Below are 27,657 nucleotides of genomic sequence, written 5' to 3'. Positions count from 1 at the left end.
GGCAGGAAGCGCTGCTGGGTGAGGTCTTGTTGATTTCCTCAGGCTCAGGAAATAATGGAAAGGGAGAGAGGAAAAACTCCGTCAAGTTATGAACGAAAAGCGAAGGAATTCGTGAAGTTGGTGAGCTCTTAAAATGCCCCTCTCTCTCTCTTTTTAAGAATTCCGGGCGTCATTTATTTATTTATTTATTTTTTTTTTTTCCCTCCCCACTTCCAACGCTGCGGTTGCTTTTCCCCATTGGCTGCCTATGGAGAGAGAGCTAGCTGCTAACGCTACACTGCCAAAGCACCTGTCTCCAACCTCTTTGTCTCTCCCGCGTCGGTGACTCCAAGACTTGGCGTTTTCTAAATTTTTGTACCAAAAAATATTTGTTATACATATATATATTTTTTTTCTTTTATTTCCGTCTGCTCACCAGGTCTCTGTCAGTGCACCGACAGAGCCGGACAAAGAAAGGCAAAAAAAAAAAAAAAAAAATGGACTAAGACGGTAAGAAATGTGCGATACGAGCTGTGTTGTCTGCGTCCCGCCGGATATTTTGCATTTTAGTCAGATTCTCGAGACGGTGAAGACATGGCGGCCTCCAAAACAAAGGTCGGAGTCAACAGTGAGACCAGCAACTCCCTGAAAGAAAGTAAGGTTGGTGGTGGAGGAGCCGGAGAAGCTGCTCCCAGTCACCGGATATACTGCCTGGATGACCTGGAGACTGTGGCCACGGTCGGTGAGTTGACCCATCTGCACAAATGCAACGCAACACAACACAACACAACACAGCTGACCACTGGAGCTCAGTGCTGTCTAGCAAGTTATCTCTGCAAAATGCCCCCCCGCCCCCCAGGTATTATATAAGTTGTTGTGTTCTTGTCCACACTGCTGCAACTTTTTTTGCGCTCCGATCCGTTTGCATCTGTTCGACTTGAGATCATTTACTTTTATTGATTCGCGCTTCCACCCGAAAGGTTTCAGTCACAGCACAAAAGCATCATGTTGCTCAAATAAAACATGGAATTTGCCTTTAGTGTCATGGACCAGATTTTCAACGGTAACCCCCAACTCGATTTATTAACTTACATGTTATTCAACGGTTTCATATACATAAATTTATATATTTATGTATAGAAAGCAATTCCATTTGCTCCTTCGCTGCTGAGTTGGGTCTGTGTCATGTACAGGTCAGTGCCTGCAAAGGTGAAATCATAATCATCGTGATTTGCATTTGGCAAAAAGAAAGTTCGAGTTTTGAAACTCGAACTATGTTTCGCTTTTGGCAGGACATTCTCACATTTTGCTCAAAATGGCAAAAAAACGGAAACTGTCAACACCGCTAGGGATTCAAATATATAATAATCCAAGCCACAATTGGACAAAGTAAATTCACAACAAAAAGAATATAAATGCCATTTTCAAAGGGCATCGACAGGAGCAAAGATGAGACTTTTTTTTTTTTTTTTTTTTTGGAACCCCAATATTGTAAACAGTGTTGTAAACAAACCAGGCACAGACTGAGTGTACTAGTTCTTTCTTTATGAATAGCATTGAAAACATTGAACATTTCCAAAGTGGTGGTGGCGGATATCTGACTATATCACCAGGCAGATGATAGAGCATTCAGGACTGAAAGGACAACAGGGGAAGCTCAGTTTTTCTCTTCTGTTTATCGAGCAGTCGGTCTGAAATTGCAAACAAAATCGTGGTTGGACTGCGCAGAGCTGTCCGACCAATTAGCCTCCAGTCTAGTCCTGAAGTTGTGAAAATGGGTCAAGGTGTAATGACTAACATCACATACAGATAGACGTTCAAAATATTTTTTTTACGTTTCATGCGATCAAGATAAACGTGATGTCGATTTTGCATCGTATCATTTCACAGTCAAACTCAGACGTCATCTGTGAGGATGTCATATCAGTTTTTAATATGTCACTCAGTTCTCCATTAATCTTTGATGTGATGTTTCTCCCGTGTGTGTGTGTGTTGTGTTTGCATAAATCATTCTGCTGACTCCATGACAGCTTGGAAAGTTATAGTTATCTTAAAAACCCAGTGTTCTGTGCCAGGATCCAAACACTGTGATGCAGAAAGGGAAACATCCTCAGCTCAAGTATACAATGTGCCCCAGGGTATTTATTGTCTGTTCCATGCAGTAATCCGTTCAGCAACACACGTTTTGGGTCACAGTGTCCATATTTGAACTCTTCCATCCACTGTCTGACTCACTCTTAGTCAACAACTTAGTCGAGTGTATCTGGCGAGGTTGTTCAACTAAGAGTGTTATTGAAGGGCTGAAAAGAGCATCAGTGGATGCTTCTTCTTTAAACGAAACCTTTGGTGTGTCCAAACCACATAGTAACTCATCAATCAAAGTTTGTACACATGCTGTGTTCCTTTATAACGAGTGTGCAGTCCTTAAATCAGCAAGTCACCCAGGCTCACAGTTCACACAGCTCAAGCCGGCAGCCCCGAACCAGCTCCCTCTCCTCGAATGTCAGTACCTGATGGATAGGGTAGTAGCCAACTTCATTGAAAAAGCAAGGGCTCCTCAGAAGCCGCCTGAAGTCATGTTTCGTAAATCAGATGAGTGGAAGCCAGCCAGACAGTGAGGCAGGGTTCATTGGAGTCCACATGCTAAGGTTTGTCCCTGTTCAGGCCCCGACCTGCCCCGCGCAGAGTTAGTCATCAATGTTTGACTTGTCTCCACGATAAACGTTTGTCACACCTGCATCATGGTTTTCCATGAGGTTTCACCCATTTTAAAAAAAAATAAAAATAAAAAAATAAAACTAGACTCACCCTTCCCCATCATCAAGGTTAAAGGAAACCTTTAAGTGAAAGGTTTTGAAATCTTGCCAGAGCTGACTCATCTGGAGTACATGTAGTGCTAGACACCACAGCTCCAGGGTGTGGCCCAAGTTGTCATGCTCTCATGATGTGGCAGCCCAACTTCACTCAGTTTGTGTTGAACCTGTTTGTTTCCCGTGAAATGGTCCCGTGCCTTAGAAACTTTTGATCTTGCTCTTCTTGCCTCTCCGTTCCACCGTGATTCATACGTTCTTCGTCTTTGGGGCTGTGCATTAATGCTGACACCGCCTTCAGCACTCCCGGTAGCGCATTGCAGTTTGTATATGATTTATCATACAACAGAGGTTTATGGTTAATGCTTCGGAGCTTAGATTCTGCATTGACACATTTTTACAGTCGACACAGTTGATTACGTCATCTAATCGTAGCAATCTTGCATGTAACGCGGTGTAAGGTGATTTTTGGATCTACCCCTGTTTCTGTGGTTGTTTGATAAATTAGGACCATCGTCTTTTGAGCGTCCACGATGGTTTGAGACATGCAGTTTTTTTTCATCCTTAGACTTGAGAAGCAGCTCTATCTAACAAGCCCCGAGTTTAAGTGCAACAATAACTTTGACAGCAAAGAGTTGCAAAATAACATGAAACAAGATTTGGTTTGGTCTCTCTCCTGTTGACTTCCACCCTCCTGCCTGACCTCTGTGTATTTATCCATTTATTGTCATCCACCATCTGGGCTAGTGACGGTCAACAGTCATGTCTGTGCATCAGACACTCCTATTGGTGTGGGAGAAGTTGGTCTGAGTGACTGATTAAAGATGGAAAGACATGGACAAAAAGATATTCTGAGCATAAGAGGCTTTGGAGCTGATCTTTTATGGTTACTGATCAAATGAATGAGCAGAATTCATGATCAGATAAAGATAGAAACTTAAACTCTTGTTTTGTCAGCTGGTCTCTCCCATTGCAGGGAATACAAGTCTTAATTGAGTGACACATAATTAGCTATGGTTGTGCAGATTCTGATCATGTCAAGCCCTCTGTGATATTTTTAAAAATGGCAGCTTTCTGATGAAAAACACGGAAAAATGGAAAACCTCAATGTAGGTCAAAAGGATTTAAAAACCCCCACTTACGGTAGTTTTGCCGTAAATTAGTAAAAAGAAATCTCTGGGGCAACTCCGTCGCTACCGTCTTTCAATTTCAGGATGAAAATAAACAAACCCTCATTGCTTGCTGAAGATATGACAAAGCGGCTGTTGCTATTTGATGCCGCAGCAATGCTAAATGCCTGGAAACGGGAACCATCATCAAGATCTTCATCGTCTTCCCGAGGCAGCCGCACATGACCTGAATAATAGAACAACAGTAAATAAATAAAAACCAAAACATTATATGAAACCGCACGTCTTCAGCTGGCCTATCTCCTCTCCAGCAGTGCAGATGGTGATGGGAATGGGAGCACACACCAGAGGGATGACGCTGCAGCCCTCAATCCTTTCCCAATAATTGTCTTGCATACTTGCATTTTGTTGTCTGATTTAACATACATCCTGAGTCATCATCCCCATGCTGCGTACTTTATGGCAGACGTCTAGCTCCGTCGTCAGCTACATGCAAGCAACAAAGCCAGAGCTTAATGTCTGTCAGGGAGGTGTGCGGCGGGGAAGCAGTGTTCATCCTATGCCGGGCAAAGCTGCGAGCTTATGAGCCCTGCATAAAAATCCAATTTGCCAAGCCATTTTGTCTGATGAGAGGGATTTGCTGCCTAAAACAAATCAGCGAAAGCTCTTTATCTGCCCCGCTGTTGTTTAATTGTCATTGAAATCATGAGGCAACTCTCTTGTGCCATTAGATTTATTTGCTGCTGTCACGTTCCTCCGCGGCTTATGACCCCGAGAATGTCATTTAAAGGCGACGCCACCTGCGGTCTTGTCAGAGAAAATGAATTTTGCACATCACCGTCCCAAACCTGGGATTGAGGGATTTGTCGATGTGGCTCGCGTGAATCTTTTACCCATGCAAGTGTTGCCTCTTCAACAGGAATTCCAAGGGTTGCATGCAGTGCAGTTGTTTACTTGAACTGTAAACAGGGCAGGTGGCTGAGGAGTCTCGGATGACCCAGTTTCCAGGGAGATAAATATCAGTTACAGTGCATTACTCAAATCAACTCAGTCTCACTGTCAGCTGCAGGCCTTTTTTTTTTTTTTTTACTTTTTAAATAACAACCTCAAGAAATATCAAAGAAGCAGCCATGTGATTTACAACACGACTCCAGGTGGAAAGACAAAAGAGCCTCTCGTTTTTCTCAGTTTTCTAGCCCAGCCCAAAATTGCCATAAACCATTTTATTGCTGCAGAGGAGTGTATATTACATAATGTTTTATTTATTGCTTCAGTTTCTTTAAAACCAAAAAAAAAAAAAAAAAAAAGTGCATAATGTTGTATTACACATTTCTGGCAATGCTGCCCCCAACATAGCACTTTTGCATTTAATGTGTCTCATGCAAGTGGTAAGCTACCATGACGTCAACAAATGGTTTATGAATGGCCTTTTACAATTTGGCATCACTGTCTTCATTTTTATTATTATTATTATTATTATTTATTTTTTTACACCAGAATAAAATATATTTGGAGGAGAACGTAGAGCTGAAGAAGAGTGACTGTACTTTATCCTGATTGTTCGGCAGTTTAACACGCTGTTGGCCAACTGCAGACTTTTTCTCCTGCAGTCGTGTTCTGCCCTTTCAGTGAATTGCACGTTAGCCAGTTTTTGTGATTTTTAGCTCTTTGAGCTCGAGGCTTTTTATTTGTTTTGCCTTTGGAGTCTTCATAGCTGGACACCCACTTCTAGCGAGCATATTCACAAAGCCATTATCTCTTACTTCGTCTTGTGAAGAGCAAACTTGATGTATGAGTCATCGTCAAAGTGTGTCTATTCACTGGACTTCTGTTACTGTTTCTAACTGAAACTGAATGTTTGAACAATGTTGTTAGTGTGAACGACACAATGATGAGATATTCATTGACATGGAGCGTGTTTGTTCATTCGAAGACTAAAGATTCACTTTTTTTTTTTTTCCAGTATACACAATAGCAACAATAGTCAAATATATTTTACACACACACATACAGGCGATATTGTGCCCTGCTAGGTGTATTGTCCATAAGCCTTTGTGGTGATTGCAGGGAATGAAAGATTTGCAGTGGGCATGTCTTTTAAATAAACCAACATGTTTCTGAATAACAAAAACATGCAGCAGCTCCACTTGGACCAAAGAGACGTCCGATTCAATCGTAATTCTCAAGAAAATGTGACATTAGAACTTGTGACACTTTGGCTCTTTAAAGAAAATCCCAAAAGGGAGAATCGAAATTATTTGTAACTTCTTTTTTGAAAGAAAAATAATGAAAAAATTAAGTCCTATTTATGAAATATGGATTTCACGACTGTCAAATGAGATAATAGAGATGTATATGTTTTCATTTATTTGGTTTGTGGTTTACAAAGGAGTTACCCAGAGCCGTACCATTATGGCACGAGTCATATTACATCCGGCTTAGAGTTAGGAGTATACAGCTGTTAAAATTTTTGTGATCCATTTGGTATTGGATTAGTGCTTGCTATTGTTTGATATAATTCAAGTATTAGTTGATTCATCTCTGCATGGATTTTTTTCTGCTGCAGTAACACTTGGGTTGAATATTTTCTTTATTCAGTAAGTTACATCAGACTCTTCCCGTGGATTTCATGTAGTGCTCTTATATAGCGGCCTCCAAGCCTCAGTCGCTTTCTGCCTGCTTTCATTAGATTTGTAAAAGGCTGATATATAAATATGAAGTGAAAGCAGACCCTGGACGCATTTCAAAAGCAACAAGATCATCCCAGAGATGGAGTTAACATTTTAAAAGGCTGCCTTTGTGGCGTTATGAGAGATGAAGTGTTTGCCTGACAGAAGTGCTGCGGTGCTGTTGCTGCGTTGCCATAGAAACCATCGTGCCAACCCCAGACCAAGGTTCATTGTAGGTAAAACAGAGGAGCGACGAGATGGCTGGTGTTTCGTGAGGAAGTTGCGGCAGCTCAATGCCTGACTGAGAGTAGCTGTTACATCGCACATTGACACCATCCATTAATCGTCTCCCTCCCTCACTCGTCCGCGCCGCAGGAATTAAATGCCAAATGCGTCTCCTCATCTTGAGGACGAAAACAACAACAGGAAATGCAGGGTGATGTGAGGCCACAGAAAGTGTCCTCAGTCCCTCGGTTCTCTGTCTTCCATTTGCTCTCACAGGGTCTGTCTCACCGTCCCACAAAGACATGAACTATTGGTCTGCATTAGCACAGCAACTCCACACTCAACCTTTAGTTTAAAGATCTACAAGATTGCGTTTTTACTCTGAATGGTACCGTTGTTTGAGGAAAAAGAAACATCGTGTTTTGCTGAAGAAGATTTGGAACCTAGAGACTGTAAAGTCATTATGAAAACTTTTACAGAGGAAATAAATCAGGTGAAGTAGGGCTATTGTTATGCCCCTTGTGTAGGGAAACCTGAGACAGAACATGATGTGTAGCTCCCCCGGTCTTCCCTCTCCCAAGAAATGCCCGCCGGACAATAAAACTAAATGTTCAGAAGCGAGCCTTATTGACTTGAGAAGAAGAAAAATAACAGACAAAATGTTTTATATTAACCCCAGACTTAACGCCCATGAAAAAACAAAAATATATAAATGACGAAGCAAGAACTGGAACTCCTGGCACAAGAAGAAATGATTTAAAAAAAAAATGAACAGGCTGTCTCTTCCTGGTTATTGTTTTTTTGTTTGTTTTTTTTTTAATATAAAGTGCCAATCACAATAAGAGCAAAACTCTAAACACACACATGCTGAGAGAAGACCACGTGCACACCACTAAGGGAGGAGAGGCAACATCGACAAATCACACACACACATATGAACCAAGGTCACAACACAAAGGACCAACAAATCTTTGTTGCTCATGCGAGTGTTGATGTTTTCTCCAGGAACAAAGCAGCGAAGGGCAACACGGCGGCGCGGCCCGGCCCGGGGGCCTTTGTGTGCAGAGTTTGCATCTTCTCCCCGTGCCTGCGTGGTTTTCCTCCGGGTTACTCTGGTTTTGTCCCACCGTCCAAAGACATGCATGTCTAGGTTAACCGGTGACTCTAAATTGTCCGTAGGTCGGAGTTTGAGTGGTTGTTTGCCTCTGTCTCGGAGTGTTGGCCCTGCGATGGATGGGTGGCGTGTCAAGGGTGTACCTCAATGTGAGCTGGGATTGGCTCCAGCAACCCCGCAACCCGGAAACGGATAAGCGGTTGACGATGAATGAATGAATAAAGCAGCGAAGATTGTAATGTTTTTGATATCTAATTTGCATTATGTATAATAATTAGGGCAGGGCAATCAACTGTGAAACAACCAAAATGTGTAGCTGGCTCGGCAGGTTGGGCAGGTTGAACACTAACCAGAAGTTCAGTGGTTTGAATCCCGCCTCCTTCAGGTGGCACGTAAGTGGCTTACACTCACCATCAATGTGGTAAGGGTTTAGAAAGACTTGAATATTTGCATTCTCTTTTTAATCAACTGTGGATTTTCTGAAAGTCCTCTATCATCCAAAGAGAACGGTGGGACTTGTGTTTTCTGTCAGATCATTTCTCAAGATGTGTTTGAAAACAGAAATGCCCGGTCTAAAAGATTATGGCTAACTTCAGCCAACTTCCGAATCCGGTGGCATTGTTAAATTCCATCACTTGAAAATGGAAAAAGGGGATCTACAGCTGGATGTCAGCCAGGCATCGATCCCCGGCGCTAACGCTGAGTGAGTCCACACACATCGCCGAGCTTGATGTATCAGCACACTGTGCACGCGTGTGTGGATTAAATGCAGTGTTTAGGCTGCAAATGAAGAGAGAAGTCTTTTGAATGCAGCCAAGTGGAGAGTCAGTCAATGTTTATTCAATCTGGCTGGCTGATGGGGGTGTTGCTTCTTGTGTTGGGTTAACATGGCTGTGGCGCTACCTCTGTACCTTCTTTTCTCTCTCTCAGGAACTTCCTGCATATCCTCAGGTCTCCCGGCTTCCAGTGTTGCAATAGAGAAAAACGACACCCTGTATGGACACACTAACCCTCTTACAAAATCCGAGCCGCTATAATCTTACATTTTGAAGTCTCTCTTCAGCAAACTGTCTTAAGGGATTATAAGCGACTCTCACTTTGAGAAGTTAAACCTGTTTTTCCCCTTTCTTCACTGAACTAAATACACCCACAGTCTTTGGTGGGAATAATGTAAAATTGTGATTCACACCATAAATAAAGAATAATGATTGGTACAGAAGTGTGATGGCGGATGTCAGCTGTCTGTGCTTGGTTTCAGTTGTCATTGATGCGTATGTTACATTAATCTGAAGTGCTTTACCTGCAGAATTTGAATCATTTATTTGTCCTCTGGCTATTCTAGATTTGATGAATTCATTGTTTCCTCAGTAAAGAACCAGTGATGATCAGCATTTTACACTTTTTACATTAATGAATAAAATGATCAATGGCTATAATGGAAAATTAAGGCTCCAGTCCACTGATTAACACAAAGTCTAATGTTATCAGGTTTTCTGGTTCATAAACTGATTAGTCACTTGCATGGGCTGTTAGTAGATACTGATGAGCCTGATAAACCTCAGGTGATTCTTATGGATTGCTTTCACAGCAGTTGACACCTCTCTCCCCCCCCTCCCTCCTCTTTTTCCTCAGGCACAGGGACGTTTGGCCGAGTCTTTCTGGTCAAAGACAAGAAGAGCAGGGCCTTCTATGCCTTGAAGCAGATGAAGATCCCCGACGTGATCCGACTGAAGCAGGAGCAACACGTCCACAACGAGAAGGAGGTGCTGACAGAGGTTAACCACTCTTTCCTCATCCGCCTGTGAGTCCACTCGCCCGCCTCACCCACAGAGACTATATACTGACTATGCTGAATCCCTAGACGTTGATTCCAACATTGCTCAGGTGAAATTTTAATGCTCATAGCGATGTCTTATCAATAGCCTCAGTTTGCTAATGGGATTTTATATGGGCTTCAGAATACTCTGCAAACACCAGTTTCATATCCTGACAGATTTAGTGCAGCAGGATAATCTTCACTAATAAAATTCAGTGCTTTGCAATATTTGAAGTGTAAATAGAAGTGAAACTACAACAGGGCTAGTCACAGTCTGAAAACAAGCAAGCTGCAAAAGTGCGACGGGTTTTTGCGTTTGGTGGCGTCAGGCTCTCGCCAGCAGCCGACGTCTTCTAACATATGTAAAAGCATAAAGAAAACATCCACCCAATCCATCATCTACACGCTGCAACCAATCCCAGTATACAGTGGGTGAGGGCGGGATGCACTTCAGCTGATTCCACTACAAAATCTATTGTGAATTCAAAATGAGGAAGACTTGAGGAGCACACGTCGACATGATTCTCTCCCCATTTTCTCCAACAGCAGGAAGAAACAAGGGTGTCACACGGAATATTATTTTTCGTGAAATAAAATGGTGCTCTCTGATGAAATCACAGCCAAATATAGGCCACTCATCAGATAGGATGGAATTAAATAGTGTTTAGTTCACATCAGCCTTGTATTAAAAGGCAGTTTGAGATGATGTTGGGTTACACTCACAGTCATTAGGTTAAGCCTCAAGGGGAGAAAATCTTGGTGTAATTACAGAGGCTGAGAGACAAGACATGAAATTAAACAATTAGGTTAAATGAAGCAAACACAAAGGCTGTTGTTGAAAAGGTGACTGCAGTGAAGAATTCACTTTGTTACTGTTAGGACTTTAATGTAACTGACACTCAATGGCAGCATCTCTTGTTTAAGCTCCAGAAAATCCAAATCCTAAATGCGTAAATAGGAGTTAGTGTTGTTTGTTAATGCCGTTGCAGTGGATTTCTCCACGCTGATCGTCACCTCGCTGCAATTTCATCCTCCTCTTTTCCTGGTTTACATTTTCACTTATGACAGCTTCCAAATATTGGCAACATGCTGCGCCTGAAGTGTCATCAGTGGGGTGTGATTCATCGAAAACCCATTAATCAGCTTGTTAGGACACAGACAAAGGCCATGTGTGACGTTAAGTAATACAGAGTCGCTTTCAGTGTTGTTTTTATTTATTTTTTTTTTTTTTAATTTGGTTTTTTGTCTGTTTTTTTTTTTTTTTTTTTTTTGGGGCATTTGTGCTAGTGCCTGCAGTCAGGACCTTACAAAGGACTAAAGTGACAGTATAAATATACTCATACATTCATTAATAAATGAATCATCTTAACCTGCCCTTCTATGGACAAAGGACAAACACAACACTGAATTTAGTTTTTAAACGGTTTGAATCCCTTTTAAAGGTAATTTCCTTCCAAAGCATTTAAAGCATTATTTATGTCATCACAGCTCTGTCATTTGAATAGAACCACTAGTAGTTTTGTAGTTTCAACTACTGCTCTTCATTGACATGGATCTATTGATTAGTTGTATAATTGTGAACCTATGTAGAAGTTTACCAGTCAAGCTGCTGCCTTGACTGGTAAACGAAGAAATTTCGTTTTTTTATTTTTCAATTTGTATTAAAAAATGTGCTTGTCATTTTGGGTTATTGAGTTTGTAAGTGATTTATGGACATGGTTTTGTTTTGTTTTTGTTTTTTGTTTTTTTTTTTTTTGCCATTTACAATTGAAAACACAAAATCGAGTTGTCTGAATATTAAATATTCATCATTTTGTAATTTGCCGTGAAAGTGAAACTACGATGGTTTGCTCCAGTAAAGATTATGTTTTTTATACTGAATCTGGGTGTGCTCTATATTAGGAGACACTCATGGAAAGCACTGTTACCTCCTCTGACAGTGACCGACAGTGCCCTCTTGTTTTGTTTTTTTTTTTTTTTCTTCTGAAGTGCCCTTCCATTTGAAATAGTAGTTACACACTGTTCCATGCTGAGAGATAAAACTATCTGAGACTGATTAAGCATCTTAATTTATCAGATTTTTTTTTTTTTTCCCCTCTACATGCTAACTATTTCCCGTCCAGTGGAGACACAGGACTTAATAAGTAAATAACGTTACCAATCTGCTGTCTCTCAGGTTCTGGACCCATCATGACGAGCGCTTCCTCTACATGCTGATGGACTACGTGCCGGGCGGCGAACTCTTCAGCTACCTGCGCAGCCGCGGGCGCTTTAGCAATGCCACGGGCCTCTTCTACACTTCGGAGATTGTGTGCGCCATCGAGTACCTCCACTCCAAAGAGATTGTTTACCGCGACCTGAAGCCCGAGAACATCCTGTTGGACAGCGAAGGACACATCCGCCTGACTGACTTCGGGTTCGCTAAGAAGCTCTCTGACAGGTGATAAAAATAACATGACAACCTCAGAATGCTAAGATAAAGTAAACAAATCAATGTGACAGTGGAATTATTATATAACCTGCTTATACAAGCTGATTCCACTGACAGAAGTCTTTCTAGGTAATTTGGGTGGGTGGGGGAAAAAAATTTTGGGGACACAGTGTGTAAAACCTTCTTCAGAGAAAATAGGTTCTCTCGCTTTATTTCCCATATCTGAGAATTGTCTTCACTCCAGCTCGAATCTGTAATTTTGCCATCCTTTCTATCTATCTGTTGATTTGGTATCTCTTTCAGGCAGAGATATAATTAGATATATTTTTATCTTCTGTGCATGATAGGACATAAGTTATTAGAGTTCTATCTGATAGAAGTGATTCTAACAATGGAGAAGATGTAACAGAAAGATGCACGACAAAGATGGCTGGCAACATGTATCCATGTACATGTTGAACTTTCTGTGATCGTGACAATTTTTTTTCTCTGTTTATTCAGACATAGATCAGCAGCAGTTTTATCGTGTTTTCTTTGGTAATTGCGGATAAAAGACAAAATGTGCATAGTACGTCGTCTCGGCATTCCTCAAGCTGTGTGTGTGCGTTTGTGTGAGCGGCTGCTGCCGAGTAATGACTGGGAACACTGCTCTCCGCTCACTGCGTTTGATGCTTGATTGATTGCCAGTAGAAAGTGAATGACAAAGCAGCTGTCACTCCATACTATCTGATCTCTATTGTACATCCCCCTCACCAGCTGAGCTTTGCAAGCCAGGCTGAGTTTTAGCTTCCGTCAGTTCAGAACCACATCTGAGGCTGTGTAACGCTCGGAGGTCTGATTCCCAGAGGAGCGGCTCTCTCTGCGACAGCAACACTGTTTGTTAGTTTGCTGCTTGTGTGGGTTTGACAAAGATTAACACTGCCCAACAGCAGGTTTTGGGGTTGAATCCTGGCCCTGGAGTATGATTTGTGCGCCTGGGTGAGTTTGATCCAAGTACTCTGGCTTCCTCCCACAGTCCAAAAACACATTAGTGCATTAGGTTGATTGGTTACTCTGAAATAGCTTAAAGGTGGGATTCGTTTGTCTGTGTGTCACAGTCATTAATAGACTGGTGAATTGTCCCTGGTGTGTACCACATCAGTGTAAAATGGGATTATCTTCAGCTGGCCCTTGAGAATAGTGGATGGGCCACTTGTTAGCGGGTTGCTAACAAGTAGCTGCCACCACCAAACACGCATACAAAAAAAAAAAAAAAACAGTCTCACCATTACATCCATTTTGTGTTAATACAAACGGTTGCATGTAGGTATTAATATGGATGTGAGTGCTTCTTCGTCTCTATATGTCAGTTCTATGGTAGACTGGAGACCTTTCAGGATGTACAGTGCCCTCATCCACTATCAGCAGGGATTGGCTCCACTCCCCCTCCATAAAGCTGTAAGGATAAGTGGTGTTGATGACAGACGGATGGATATTGATCTTTTCTCCATTTGTTTGGATGGGCTGTAACAGCAGGTGCAGCTCTGTTAATGTGAATTTCACTGACTGTATGTCCTGATAAGCTTTCTCCATTAGTCAGTGGGTTAGTGGAGGTTTTCCCAAGTCAAAATCATTTGGAGCTCGGCGCGCCTCCCTACGCTGACTGTACAGCAGCCGACACAACCTGCATCTCCACCACATCTCAGTCGATATCTTCTTTTATCTTTATGTCTGTCGTTTCATTTCGTTTTCTACTGTTCATCTGGTCCTGGGTCAGCAGCCTCAGGAGAAAAACCCAGACACTTCTACTGGCTGCTCGGGAAGATCCTGAGGCGTTCCCATGCCAGCCAGGAGATATGACCATGGAATTGTAAAAAAAATCAAGACTGCTACTTATCATGTATTTGTCCACACCATTGTAGCTCGATCTTTGTCTGCACTAAAAGCACAAACACAAGCAATAGTAAAATGGGAATATAAAAACAATGTCATCACCTCATCTGGAGGCTGACTAAGCAGTAAGAAAAATTTCATTGCGCCTTTGTTTTGTGCTGGCGTCCAATTACCTGCAAGGCAGATTTCAAACCATGAAACTATCACCCAGTGAGAAGCAGATGCCAGCAAAATCTTGTGCTCGCGGCTGATTTCCGACTACGTCAAACAGACCAGGACGTTTCAAAGTTTGAGAAAATTACACAAGAACTGAAGTCAGAGGGCTTCAGTGAAACTGCTTCATACTGGATGAGTTGACTAAGAGTTTCTCTATTCATGACAAACAGAAACACTCCTGGACAGAGATGTTTTTCACAATGACCTTGTTCAATGGCCTTGTCCATCTGAGGGGAGACACACCACATGCTCAGTTGGTCAGCTGGATGTCGTCCAGACTTCATTTGTATGTTGTGTGGCTCACTTTTAATGTCTACATTTCATTGTTGAATTGAGTTCAGAACCATCCCCCTCGTGTCCCATGTTTGCATTTTTCCGCCGAACCCCGGGCAGCCACTGAAGGACAAACTTCCCCCCCGTCTGACATCAGTGAAGCAGAATCAGACCTCGCCTCTGTGATCGCAGCAGTATTGAAAAGATGCACTGTAGAGACCGCAGCGCCCCTGACTGCAGTGTTTCTCTCCGGCGCTGCATCGACACCCGACCCCAGCTGACATGTAAACATAATGGAGTAAGATTACATTTTCCCCCAGACTGGGAGAGCAAAACAGATGGGGACTAGATACCTCTCTGATGTGCAAGCAACCCACTTATATAAATTGAGGACAGCGGAATTGCCTGGGAAAGGAAGACAACTGCCTCATTGCCACCAGATTTCTTCTCTCTCCATGTTCAGGGCGTGATGGAGTATCATCACAGCCTGGGCCTCCCGGTGCTGCCACAGTGTCCCCTGCTGGCAGACCCAGTCATTAACACGTTCATGCCCCGCATGATGACACATGTCTTATTTTCTTCCCACCGCCACGCCTCGGCCCACCCCCGTCCCACGCTTTTATTTCCCTGACATCAGCAGCCTCCTCGTTTGCCGCCGGGATCAACATAATTTCTACACAAATTTCCATCACCATGGCAACTGGCCTAAAGAGGTCATCACGCAGGTGATATCGGTGACAGGCGATGAGAGGCTGGAGACGGGCCAAGTGCTCTTCAGCAGGGGGGAGACAAGTGGCTTCTCAGAGAGGACGCCGTGCATGTTTGTTTCACACGCTGAGCATCAATCAGCCGCTCCATCAGAGCCAGAGGCAAATAATCAGCCAGAGACTCCCTCGGCAGGCTTCTTTCAAGTCGAACACGCTGATCCTTTGGTTGCCAGGTCTGCAGCGGGCTTTGCGGCTGTATCCACACACTGCCCTCCGACTCCCCATCGTACTATGACAGGTGATAGGGAAGGTCGGGTGGCACAAACAGATCGGGCGTCATCTGCCCCGTGCAGCCAGTGTGTCTCCTCTTACACACAGTATGGAATACAAGGAGACAATCATCTGTCATACACTCTTATTTTCACACAGAAAGAGTGGCCTTAATGATATTCGTACTTATTATTGTATATTAATGACAGCCTACTTTTAACAGTTGTGATGTCATTTCAGGTAACCCCTTTTCTTTTCTCTCTCTTTTTTTTTTTTTTTTTTTTATATGAATGCGAGCGCTGGGATCCTGTACACACGGGCGCTAGACGTTTGTACTGAAATTATGAGATTATTTCTCATAAAAGTCACTTTTATTCAGAGGTATCAAACATTTTTTTATGGCAGCAGCTTTTCAGAGTAGTTTTTTTTCTCTCCTCTTGCCACATTTGCACTAAAATAATTAGTGCTGCGCAGGTTTCTTTGTGTTAATGAAGGTAGGTTGACGTCAGGAGCTATTATTGTGAAAACTAGGATGTTCATTATACAGAATGAACCGCCTGACCTCACCCACCCTCCCAGAGTGCTATCTTTAGTATTGCCTTTAGTGTGGTGTTAAAATGTTTCCAAGTGGAGATCAAGGGTCAGTCAGCTTTTTTTATTTTTATTTTTTTAAAGGAGAGCTGACCTAGATAGAGCAAAGCACGGTAAATTAACCAGCTCCAAAAAAAAAAACTGTATTACGCGCCTGCTTTATGCACCTGATTGTCATGTGCTGATGGATACTTGTAGATGGTGGCAGGTTAAGTTGTAGAATGTGCGACCTGCTCACAACCCTGCTGACATATCCAACAAAGGAAGATGACAGCACCTCAGTGTTTGCTTGAAATATTTATATTTTTATGAGCTCCATTATCATCAAAAGAGGACTCATCTGAGTAATCTGTTCTGCTTTGAACTGTTTTTAACCTATTCATGACTCGCGTCAGTCAAGAAATTGAAAATACTGAAGTAGTCAGTTATGGCCAGGAGCCAGAGGGGATGTTTTCAGGTTTGCTTTCCCTGTTCACAGATGATTTCTGCTTAGAAATATTAATTTAGCTAATTGTTATTTTTTATTTTTTCTTAAATAAGTGGCAAGTAAATGTGAATTTAAAAAAAAAAAGAAATATTGATTTAACTAAGCTACATGATTGTGTGTCTGTGTGATCAGGACCTGGACTCTGTGCGGCACTCCTGAATACCTCGCCCCCGAAGTCATCCAAAGCAAAGGTCATGGCCGAGCGGTGGACTGGTGGGCCCTGGGCATCCTCATTTTTGAAATGCTGGCGGGGTAAGTGCTTCAGCACAGTGCAACATGCTCGAGCCATCGAAACACTGGGGGGCGCTCTCCTCCTCCAGAGCAGCTGTGTTGAGGCAGCAGTAAACACTCAACACCCAAAAGCAATAAAGCCCATACATCCCCACCCCCCCTCTTCAAGACAGAATGTGTGACAATCACTTTCGTTCATAGGGAGGTAGTTCTCCAAAATATTTTTAGAATGATAGTAAAATTAATATTGTATTCATATTTAAATATTTCCTATAGGCAAGACTACTACAGAGGTTAATAGGCAATGACATGGTGCAAATACATTCCTTGTGTAGTAAGATTATGAAAGGAAAATAATATATTTACAATTGAAAAACTCTATGATTGAACATTTTTGAATTTGCCGTCCTAATCTTCCTTTTTCAGAGTAAAAAAAATAAAAAATAAATGTGCGCGTGAATAGTCAAAGGGGTGTTTGTGGTAACACGGCAACTGCAAGTTGTAGGTTTGTTGCATTTCATTCAGCAGCGCTGCACATCTCTGGGAGTCTGGTCTGTAAATGTGCAGCCAGGGCTTCATAACCCGAGACCATTTATACCTTATTGTGCTCGATCACTGAAGACAGAATGACAAGCTGGAATCTATTGCTTAGATGTTTTTCCTGCCTAAAAGATCAGAGACTGTCTTCTGTTCTCACCACACACACACACACACACACACACACACACACACAGGTGGAAATATCCCACTTTGAAGCACAGGCAATGAAGGCTTGGGAGTACATGACTGGAATAAACTTGTTGATAATATATCGAAACAATTGCATGCACACACACAAGCAGTCGGCGGACACAAAAACACAAACACCTGTGAACTCGTGATGCAATCCAGCAGAACAGGCCTGCAAGAGGCAAGAGCAGAGCAGTGGAGGAGTCTGTGTCCATGGAGCGAAGGAATTATTCTATTAATTGTATTGCTGGTATCGTCATTGTGTGGTAAATCTAGCCATTGTGTGCTTATTGGATGCTGCAGCTGCGACAAATTAATGTGTGAATGAGAACAATTATTGGAAATGAAGAACAATGATGTTGATCCCCTTTGGAAAGCACTCGGGTTTGTTCTGATGTTCTCTCTAATCCGTAGTGAGAAATAGTGAGCGTGTCGTGCCGAGAGGCCTGAAGGTTTAGATTTACTTTGATTGTCTGTAGGGTCACACAAGGTGATCTTCTATGATCCAGTTCAACGGCACGTTGTCTTTTCAATATTCAATCATAATCTCTGGACTGTTACCCTCAGATTGGTGTCCCTGACATATCAAATCCATATTTTGACTTTCGCTTTCATTCATCTTTGAGGATTCCGGCCTTCAACCCGAAATAATGAATATTCAGTGGACCCACTTTCTGCAGGAGACGTGAAATCTGCTGGCAGTGAGATCTCTGGAAAAACATGTAATATTTTTAGCTGTGCTACAAATTTGGTACTCAGGAAGCGTTAGCACACTGATCCGCAGTAATTAGGCTTCATCCCCTGGAGAACATCAGTGTTTGCAAAATACAGTTCAACATTGAGCAGGACAATAATTCAATATCAGGATATGTCAATCAATATTTAAAAGAAAGAGAATAATTAACAGAGTAACAGACATTTGCTGCTGTTGTTGTTCTGTAACTCGTCTTCGCATTAACAGTTGTTTCATCACCAGAAACAAACTTCATTCCTCCTGCTGCACAGATAGCACAGAAGATGCGGCTGTAAGGGGAAACAGTTATGTTTACGTCAGAGGGCATACAGTCGTACTGCTTCAACTCCTAAACTGCTGAAAGGTCACCGGTGTGAGAGCATGGCTAGCCTAACCTCTCCATCCTTCTTTTTTATTCCCCGGTAAGAAAAGCTCTGTGGCTTTGAATTGTGAGCAGCAATGTGACCTTTCCCAGGCATTTTTTATTACATAAATTGACCTGTCCTGGGAGGGCTACAACTATAAGACCCTCACAGACCAAGCGGCTGGAGCAGCTGCTTCGGAGAAGTTTGTGGCTGTAGGTTATCCTCCTATAAGGTGAAATGCAAGTTGTGAAAACATTCAGCAACCCTGAGGGAGAGGGGAGAGAGAGAGAGAGAGAGAGACCAGCTCGCCTTTCTGTAATCCTGCCTGGAAGGCCAGATTTCTGCTCTTAATAGAAACCAATCATTCTGTTTTGTACGTGCGGCTGTGCACGTAAACTTGCAACCTACTTCAGTCACTTTCATGCTGATTTATTAAAATAAGTATGAGGAAGAAGCGTTGTAATTTCAAGATGGATTGCACTTTGGAAGTTCAATCATTGCAGGTCTGTTTGTGGATTTTGCATGATAATGAAGTTGACTACTTTCCTCTTGCCTGGCACTCCAGCAGGTCCTCATCCAACTCAGCTCAGTGGAGTGTCAGAAGTTTTTCTTTGGCGTAGCAAAAGCTCAGGCGTCTCTTTTCTAATTGACTGACCTGTTGTCCCTACTGCTCCAGAGAGAGGCCTGAAAAGGAGATGTAAAACTCCACTGAGACAGTACAGCAAATCAGTCAGCACTCCAGATAAGACACCGGAAAAATGGACTGTCCAGATAATATCACGAAGAATCATCTTGAGACAAGCAGTCCGTCCCTTATGCACGTATTTGTCACACGTTACTTTGTTTCCTCCTTAACCATCAATTAATTTCAGAACATCTGGGGGTTGGGGGAGAGTTGACCCAGATTCTCCAGGTATGACAGCATCACTTTTGGAAATAAAACACATTGGAGTGGAGTCTGCGGTGCACAGCCAGATCCCAGACACCCCCCTTCCCGCCGCCCCCCTCTCTCCGTCTCCTGACTCCAGAGCTTTTTGCTGGGAAGACAAGAGGCGTGTGACAAACTGGTGCAGCTATGCGCCTGTGTGCTCTGTGCGTAATGTATTTAGGGGCTGGCCCCATTATGTAATTTGTGGGTAATGACTTGTCCAGGGAGGAACAGGAAGGCTGTGAAAGCACTCAGTGGAGTGTAGCGGAGGGCCCATGGGTGGTAGAAACACAGACACAAAACTTTCAAAATGGCTCTAAACAAAGGCTGTCCTGTCCAGAGCAGAAAGTTTTTATAAAACCTCTGCCCCCCCCCCCCCCCCCAAAAAATTCTAAATGTTGACCTCACCACATGTTCCATCGCCAATAACAGCTGGCTTGAGTGTGTGCGAGCCCTTACTTGCCTTACCTGCTCCTTGCATCATGCTGTTTTTGCAAAGCACAAATTGAGATGGCACACAGCAACAGCATGCATGTGCAACTTCAAAGGGACAGACTGGAGGTTACACTATTTTTCTTCTCTCAACAGGTACCCCCCCTTCTTTGATGACAACCCCTTTGGAATCTACCAGAAAATCCTTGCTGGAAAATTGGAATTCCCACGCCATCTGGATTTCTATGTCAAGTAAGTCCACAGTCAGATAGCACAAGCATGTGTAGGGGGGCGTGCTGTGTGAATGCGCTTGAGGAACGCACAGTGTAAAGTAAACTGAATTAGCATCCAATCTGGTTGTTTTAATCAAAACAAGATTTGCCTTACAGTTTAAAGTTCATATGTTTGAAGTTCAAGTTATAAAATAAACAAGCTGAGCAAACTTAATTGGCAGCTAGAAATACAGATGGTTTCTTCTAGTTTATGATAACTAAGATGATAAGGATGATGTCACGACGGGTTGCCGCTTAAAATGCCCCTTCAGCTTTAACTGGTGCCAAAGAGCATTCAGTAAGTCTTCATACCCCGCCAATGTATAAATATGGCGTTAGATGGTCAAATGAGTCAGTCAAAAACACAAAACATTCTACACTCAGCGCCTGTAATGACAAAGCCATTGTGATGAGGGGAAAATTAATTTGTTGTAGCATGAGGCTGCCACCAAACATGTGAAGACTTCCGAAATGCTCTGCCCAACCTGTCCTGTATGTGGACCTTCTCCCAATTGCAGCCAGGAAATTTTACCCCTGCTGTTTAGGGTCTCTGACTGCCCCACCTTAAATGGCTATTTTAGCAACATTTAACATTTTCCTGTGCCGTATTGGCTGTGGATGTGGCGTCCCATTAACATTAGGTCAGTGAGCCCCTTAGAGCTAAAGAGGGGCTTCATATTGAGCTGCTGTCATTAATGACCCACCTGACTGATGTGGACCAGTTTCTCATCACTCACAGCACCCATTAGGCCACCTGAGTGTACCGGAATGTGCAAGATTACAAACTTGGTGTGTCTCAACACACTCTGTGTATGTGTTGTCAAAGGCTACAGCTTGTTCAGCTGGAGGCAAAAGCCGTGTCCCTAATTTGGAAGAAGCTGGTTGTCGAGGTTAGAGTGAAGTTTACAGTTAAGCAGGTAGTGGTTAGGGTTTGGGTGGTGTGTGTTTGTGTGTGTCTCCACAGAGGCCAGATAACACAGCTCATCCATCAAGAGGACTTTTAAAAATTTCCACCCTTTCTATCACTCCTTCGCTGTTCCATTTCATACGCTCCCATCCATCAGGAAGTCAAAGCCCTCGCGGAGGACTACAGGCACGACCTCAGACAGCTGCCGCCGCAGAGCAGAGTGACTCAGACAGACTGAGAGCTGTCCCAGGATGACCCCAACCATTAAAGGCTTTTACAGCAGTGAGGCATCAGTCATAAAATTAACTCCTACTTAAGTTCAGTTGTAACTGACACTGGGATGGCTTGACCTAAAGCGCCCCTGCTGATATTAGTGTTTATCTGTTGTGTTCTGTTTAAAATCACTTGAACATTTTTGAATACATTTTAACATCGTGGTGACTTATGACTTCCTAAAACTCAACGGGGTATAGCACAGCTGTTATATCGGTGACCCAGGTTTAGGAAAGGAGATTAATATTTTCCTTTTGTAGTAAATGTCACTGTGAGAGGACAAATCAGCCTCAGAAAGTGAATTTGTGTAAAAGAAGGAAACCCGCTAAAGAGAGGGCTGACCCCAGTTAAGTTGCCTTTAAACATTGCAATAAATTGTCAATTTCACCCAGAAGGAGAATTAAACAAAAGACCACTAATTTTTTGTTATTCACGACCAGAAATAACGAGGCCTGGTTAATTTTGCAGTAAAACAAAAAGGACTTTTGATAATAAAAATAAATGAATATCATAAATAAAACGATACACTTGACAGCAACACTGGGAAAAAAAAAAAAAAAACGGAAAGCAAAGTTCGAAGTGATATTCTCTGATTGAAAGCTGAAACAGAAAAGGTTCGTTCAAAATCAAGCTGTAACCCTCAGTGCTGTCAACCAGTGGTTGGTAAACTGCTGTTTTGAAGCCTCCAGTATGTAATTTGGCCATCAGCCGTCTTGATTTTATTTATTTATTTTTTCCCAGAAGAAACATTCCTTTTTTATTTTTTAATTTTTTATTTTTTGCCGCCACGTGTGTTATAGTGTCAGTCACACAGTGGCCAAACCCTGATCCATAACCTGCTTAATGCTCCATTTTTCCTCTAAATGGGACCATCATTTAGAAAATGATGAATGATGATCATCGTGTTGTATCGAAAAAGACGGGAAACTTGAGGCTGACACCGTAAACACACGAGGAAGATGTTTACTGAGCTATCAAGTGGACATGTATACAAATGGAGGTTTCAGTTTTCAGCTCGGCTGTTGGAAATTCTGAAAATCCGAAGCTGCAAAAATCAGCTGCAACCTAAAGCTTTGTTTCCCTTCGTTCTCTTGCCTCCCCTCGTCTCTGTGCTCCCATTTTCTGATAACAGCCTTATTGTCGGCTGTGATGTCAATACCGCTGACTGCCTTGTTGCCAACTTGCGGTATTTCTCGATAGATTTACTGACTTAAAAATAAACAAATAAATAATTCAGCGCTCGTGCTGTCATTTGAGAACAGCTTAATTGTCATTCCAGCTGTGCTAAAGTACGCTATATGCGAGCAGAGAGATGAGGAGAGAAGGAAATGAAACCAGCTGAGAAAAGACTGAATGCAGATGCGATGATAGTCGTTTGCAGCTTTGAGCGGCTTCTGTCCAGTTACATATTGGGCTGTGACCTTGTTTTCCAGATACATTTTCTTCCGTTTAACCAAAGAGAAAGCCCATAAATTTCAAATATTTCCCTGGTGCTGCTGATTAAAACGTTTCTGCGGCAAATCTCCCCAGAGAGCTGTCTCAAGGCAGACGAAGGATTTAGACAAAAGCAGAGAAATAGCTGACTTGTTACCATCCAGCTGGTATATTTATGAGCCTGTCAGCGGCTTGTAGGGTGTGAGATATGCCACCTTTATCGAAAGCTCCCCGGTCGTAAGCAGCTATCACATTTCATCAGAAAGCTCCACTCTGTGGTTGTGTGTGTGTGTGTATATATATATATATATATATATATATATATATATATATATATATATATATATATATATATATATATATATATATATATATATATTTTTTTTTTTTTTTTTTTTTTTTTTTTTTTTTTTTTAAGACTCTCTGTGAATCACTCCTTATTCCTACCACGGATGTTTACATTAGATACACAAAAGTTCATGTCCTCAGGAAGTTGCCATTTCTAGAAAAATGTTCACTTGATATAATTAAGAGATTTTCAAAGAGCTGCAACTCAACTTGCTCGGCTCCTCTTTTATACTACTGATGAGGGCCTGTAGGTTGATTTCACAATGCTGGGAGGACCGACTGACTGAGAGGGAGGGCCTGCTCTTCTCACTAAATCCACTGACTGTTTCTCTTCCCTCCCCAGAGACCTCATCAAGAAATTTCTGGTCATTGACCGAGCCAGGCGGCTGGGCAATATGAAGGTGAGTTGGTCAGACTTCCTGTGTCTGTGAGCCACATGGCAGCTCGCTGTATTTCTTCCTTGACGTCAACAGTCAGAGACCAGGAAAGGACAGGACAGGGTTCAGAGTGTGGTTTCGGTTAGTCCCAAATAAAGAGAAATTATATTGTCACTGTGTGGACACTGATATTTATATGTCTGACTTGCAATCTAAATAGTGTAATAATGAAAGCAAGTTTTCTCATTCCCCTCAGCAACGCAAAAGTTCAAAGCTCATGACTCAGTTGGTGAGTCAGAACAATCTTTCAGCACGAACCTGGCCCTGAAAAGATTCAGACTGTAGCTGCTGGTTTAATAGTTTAAAATGAGTGCTGACCTAGTGCAGTCTAATTTAAATCAATGGCAGTGGGGCCCCACACCTTTAGGGTCCGTGGTGGAAGCCCACTTTCACATTTGCATTGCAAAACGTGGCTCTTGGCTGTTTCTGAGCCTCAGAGGCTCTTGGTTTTTAGCATTGCAATTCCATAGAAGTAGGAAGTGGGGAAAAAAATTTTAACTGCAGGTTATTACTGTTGTCATTGTCTTCATTAGTCGCACATGACTCAGGATAGGTAGGATTTACCCATTAGAGGAAGGAAGGGAACACCACATTTGCATTCTTATATGAATCTTGACTGTTGTGGATAAGTAATCGTTCATATTCTACAAAGTCGTCTTTACCTTTTAACCAGGATACCAGGTACTAAGCTCTCAGGGGCAGAGGGTATATAAATCCGATGGAGAGATATATATATATATATATATTTTTTTTTTTTTAAATTCGGCTTCTTTGAAATCCCCCCATCAGCTCCGCGCTGCACAGACCAAACATAAAAGAAACTCCGAGATGTTGGAAGAAAAGCATTTTGAATAATTTCCCTGTGTACAGCCTCAGGAACTTGATATACACTTCCACAGCGATCTCTTGGAGGAATCAAAGATGTATCTTTTTTGTTTGTTTTGTTTTGTTGTTTTTTTTCTTCACATTTTAAACGGGAGCTTGGCACTTCATCATCCATTAATGGGAGATGTATAGATAGATTTACACTGTGAAACTGCAGCATTTCAAAGAGAGGGAGAGACTAAGAGCTGTTCTCTATCAAATAAATACTTCCCAGTGATTAACTTCACATTACACCTGACACGATCGTATTGATTTTTGGCTGTAGCAGCCTGGGTTCACATCCAATCCAATCAAATCCTGAACCCTTTCTCTCTCATCCTCCTCCAACGTATCTGAAGTGTCAGGAAAAATAAGCTGAAAAGACAGAATATGCAGATGTTTGTCATTGTGGTAGAAAGACAGCATTCAGAAGATGTTTTTCAAAAGATTGTTCTTCGCTGAAGGGGTCTTTTGAGTTTGAGTAACTACAGCCTCCTTTTGAATAACCCCCCCAAAGATGCATCACATCCAATAAAACCGAACTCTCCACAGCCTCCAGCAGGCTGTTGGAGAATTACGTACTCCTGTCGTCCGCCTCAAGCCCCGAAAGTGGTGCCGTCGCCCAGCAGCCATGTTTTATGTTTCAGAATGGAGCAGATGACGTGAAGAAGCACCGCTGGTTCAAGAACATCGACTGGGAGGCGGTTCCTCTGAGGAAACTTAAGGTGAGTGATGCGTCACGAACGCCGAACCATTCATCAGCTCCTACTTCAGTTTGTGATTTGAAATTGGAAGTCATTTTTCGAACATATTTCGTCTCTTTTCTGCCTTTTGCAATATCGGAAATAACCATGTGCAGCTCTCCGGCAGTGCACAAGCGCGTAAAAGGCATTGAGTAAGCGGCAGTTTGTGTGCTTCTCTTCATTTTGCGTTTGGAATTCATGATGTGCTTCAGTAACTACTTGTTACTATGAAATCAGCCGCGGTGAAGACTGCAGCTCGTCTTCTGAGTTCGCCTCAGGCCAAAATGCCTGTCTTCCTATTCACGTGAGAGCACATCATGTTAACCTCAATTTAGCCAGCTTAAATGGAGGTTCCAATCCAGTTGGAAATGTGCACAGTCTGACATGGAAGCCAGAAGCCCCCAGGTCATGAACACTTGGATCCCATATTGGGGGGGGAAAAAAACAAAACAAAACATATGTACGTTGTTGTAAAATACTTTCCCCAGGCATGAGTGATAAAGTGCTTTACAATAAAAATAAATAAAATGATAAAATCCCACATTAAGGACACAAGAGGAAGTGTGAATTATTTAAAAACAAGAACAAACTGTGTTTCACTCTCTCCACAGCCTCCCATAGTCCCTAAAGTTTCCCACGAGGGCGACACGTCCAACTTTGACGTTTACCCAGAGGACGACTGGAAGAAAGACCCGCCAGTGCCTCCGAAGGACTTGGAGATCTTCAAGAACTTCTGATCAGTCAGCTGAGTTTATTTATTGGATCCACATCCCGAGAATCGACCCCACCGCGTTGTAAAATTTACCGTTACAGGTACTGTCATGGAGAAAAATCCATATTTATTACCGCAGGGAGCCACATCATAGCTGTAAGAGTGGCCCCTCTCTGCAGACGCTGTGACATGTATCATACTGGGATTATTTGCTTTTTATATGTTTATTTATCTGAATAAGTCAGGGTTTTGTTTTGATTGTTTGTTTTTTGTTTTTTTTTTTAAATCAATTTCCCTTTCTCTGAGCCTCATATGCAAAAACAATGTGGTTCCTTTGAAACCCAAAGACTGTTACTTTCTAGGTTTTTAAAAAAATGACTAATCAGGTCTTTTTTCTTTTTTTTTATTTTTTTTATTTTATATTGTCATGTTTTATACTTTCCCTCACCTTTTTTTTTTTTTTTTTTTTTTCCCTTTCTTTTTTAAACCTCCCCCTAGATATTTGTGTTTAATACAGTCTGGTGCTGAGGTGCAGTTTTACACTTCTGTTGTAAGTAGTCATGAGTCAGAAAATATGTGACCAGTAGTGCTTGTCAAAAGGTGCCTTACATCACAGTTTGATGGGCATGATGTCTTGCGATTCCATACAGCTCACTTGAAACTCTGCCGACGTTCCTCACCGGACTGTTGGGACGTACGACGCCGGCTCCCCGGCGCGACCGCTACAGCGCCTTTTTGTTCACAGCTGGGACTTGCGCATCATCATCATCATCATCATCATCATCCTCCTCCTCATTATCATTGTTGTCATGCTTTTGAAGCCAAGCCATGGCGTGAAAGGTGCTAGAATGCGAGCAAATCTATATCATGTTCAGCGCCCGTGTGTTTTAGCTCATCATGTAACTGAGGGTCTCAAACATTAATATATTAATATGTCAGGACTATACTGGCCTTGAAAATAAACTTCGTACTGATCTCTCCATTTTGTTCACTGGCTTTAAAACCATCGGAGCGAAATGTGTCTGCATGGTGGCCTACGCCCTCACCCCATTCGCTATGTTCATTGTTAGCAGGGGTCGGAGGTCTGTTCCGAAACCCTCCAGCGGTGACTCTACACCGATGTTGTGCTATTTGGGCCATCGCTCTTCGAGTAAATCTTCACATCTCCAAATGCTTGTTGTACTGACCTCCCACAGCTCGCTGTGTTGTGTTGACGCATTCAGCGTGATCCACGAGCGAGATGGACACGATCCCATGATGCAATGCTGAGCAAGCAAATTTGTAAAATGTGAACTATTCCGGCCGTGTCACAGTGTGCACTTCCATACCTGCTGGCCTCTCATTGGTTTCATCCTGAACGCTGGACCGACAACGCAGGAGGACAGTTGCGCGCAGTCAATGTTGTGCTGTCTACGTTGTTTGACTTAACTGGAGTAAACACTCGAAAACGCCAAAGTGCTTTTGTGTTTTTCTCCGTGGGTCGAGCGAAGACCAAATATTTAGCAGACCCCCAACTTCCTCCTACAAAGCTACACATTCTTTCTCATCTGTTCATTTTCATCTCGCTGCAGCTGTGTCTCGACGCCCCCAAAAAAAAAAAAAACAAAAAAAAAACGCAAAAATCCTCCTGAGCTGGTTTTTGTTTGCTCTGAAATGCAA

At 42.4% G+C, this 27,657-nt stretch overlaps 1 protein-coding gene across 2 annotated transcripts; it reads left to right on the top strand.

Moving 5' to 3' along the window:
• On the top strand, positions 1-27,657 carry prkx (protein kinase X-linked). Of its 2 annotated transcripts, XR_003841673.1 has the most exons (9): positions 1-721; positions 9,560-9,728; positions 11,920-12,183; positions 16,723-16,842; positions 20,165-20,260; positions 23,586-23,643; positions 25,191-25,268; positions 25,898-26,099; positions 26,649-27,657. XR_003841673.1 is itself a non-coding variant. In XM_029520945.1 (8 exons), the coding sequence occupies exons 1-8, from the start codon at positions 574-576 to the stop codon at positions 26,021-26,023; spliced, it is 1,059 nt and encodes a 352-aa protein (XP_029376805.1). In that variant the 5' UTR covers positions 1-573; the 3' UTR covers positions 26,024-27,657. The 2 variants fall into 2 exon arrangements, 1 of the variants encoding a protein (XP_029376805.1); XM_029520945.1 differs by having other exon boundaries at positions 25,898-27,657.

The sequence above is a fragment of the Echeneis naucrates genome, chromosome 2 (assembly GCF_900963305.1).
Source record: "Echeneis naucrates chromosome 2, fEcheNa1.1, whole genome shotgun sequence".
In the NCBI taxonomy this organism is placed as follows: domain Eukaryota; kingdom Metazoa; phylum Chordata; class Actinopteri; order Carangiformes; family Echeneidae; genus Echeneis; species Echeneis naucrates.
The sequence above is the reverse complement of the archived record's forward strand: the minus strand, read 5'-3'. Positions and strand labels throughout refer to the sequence as shown.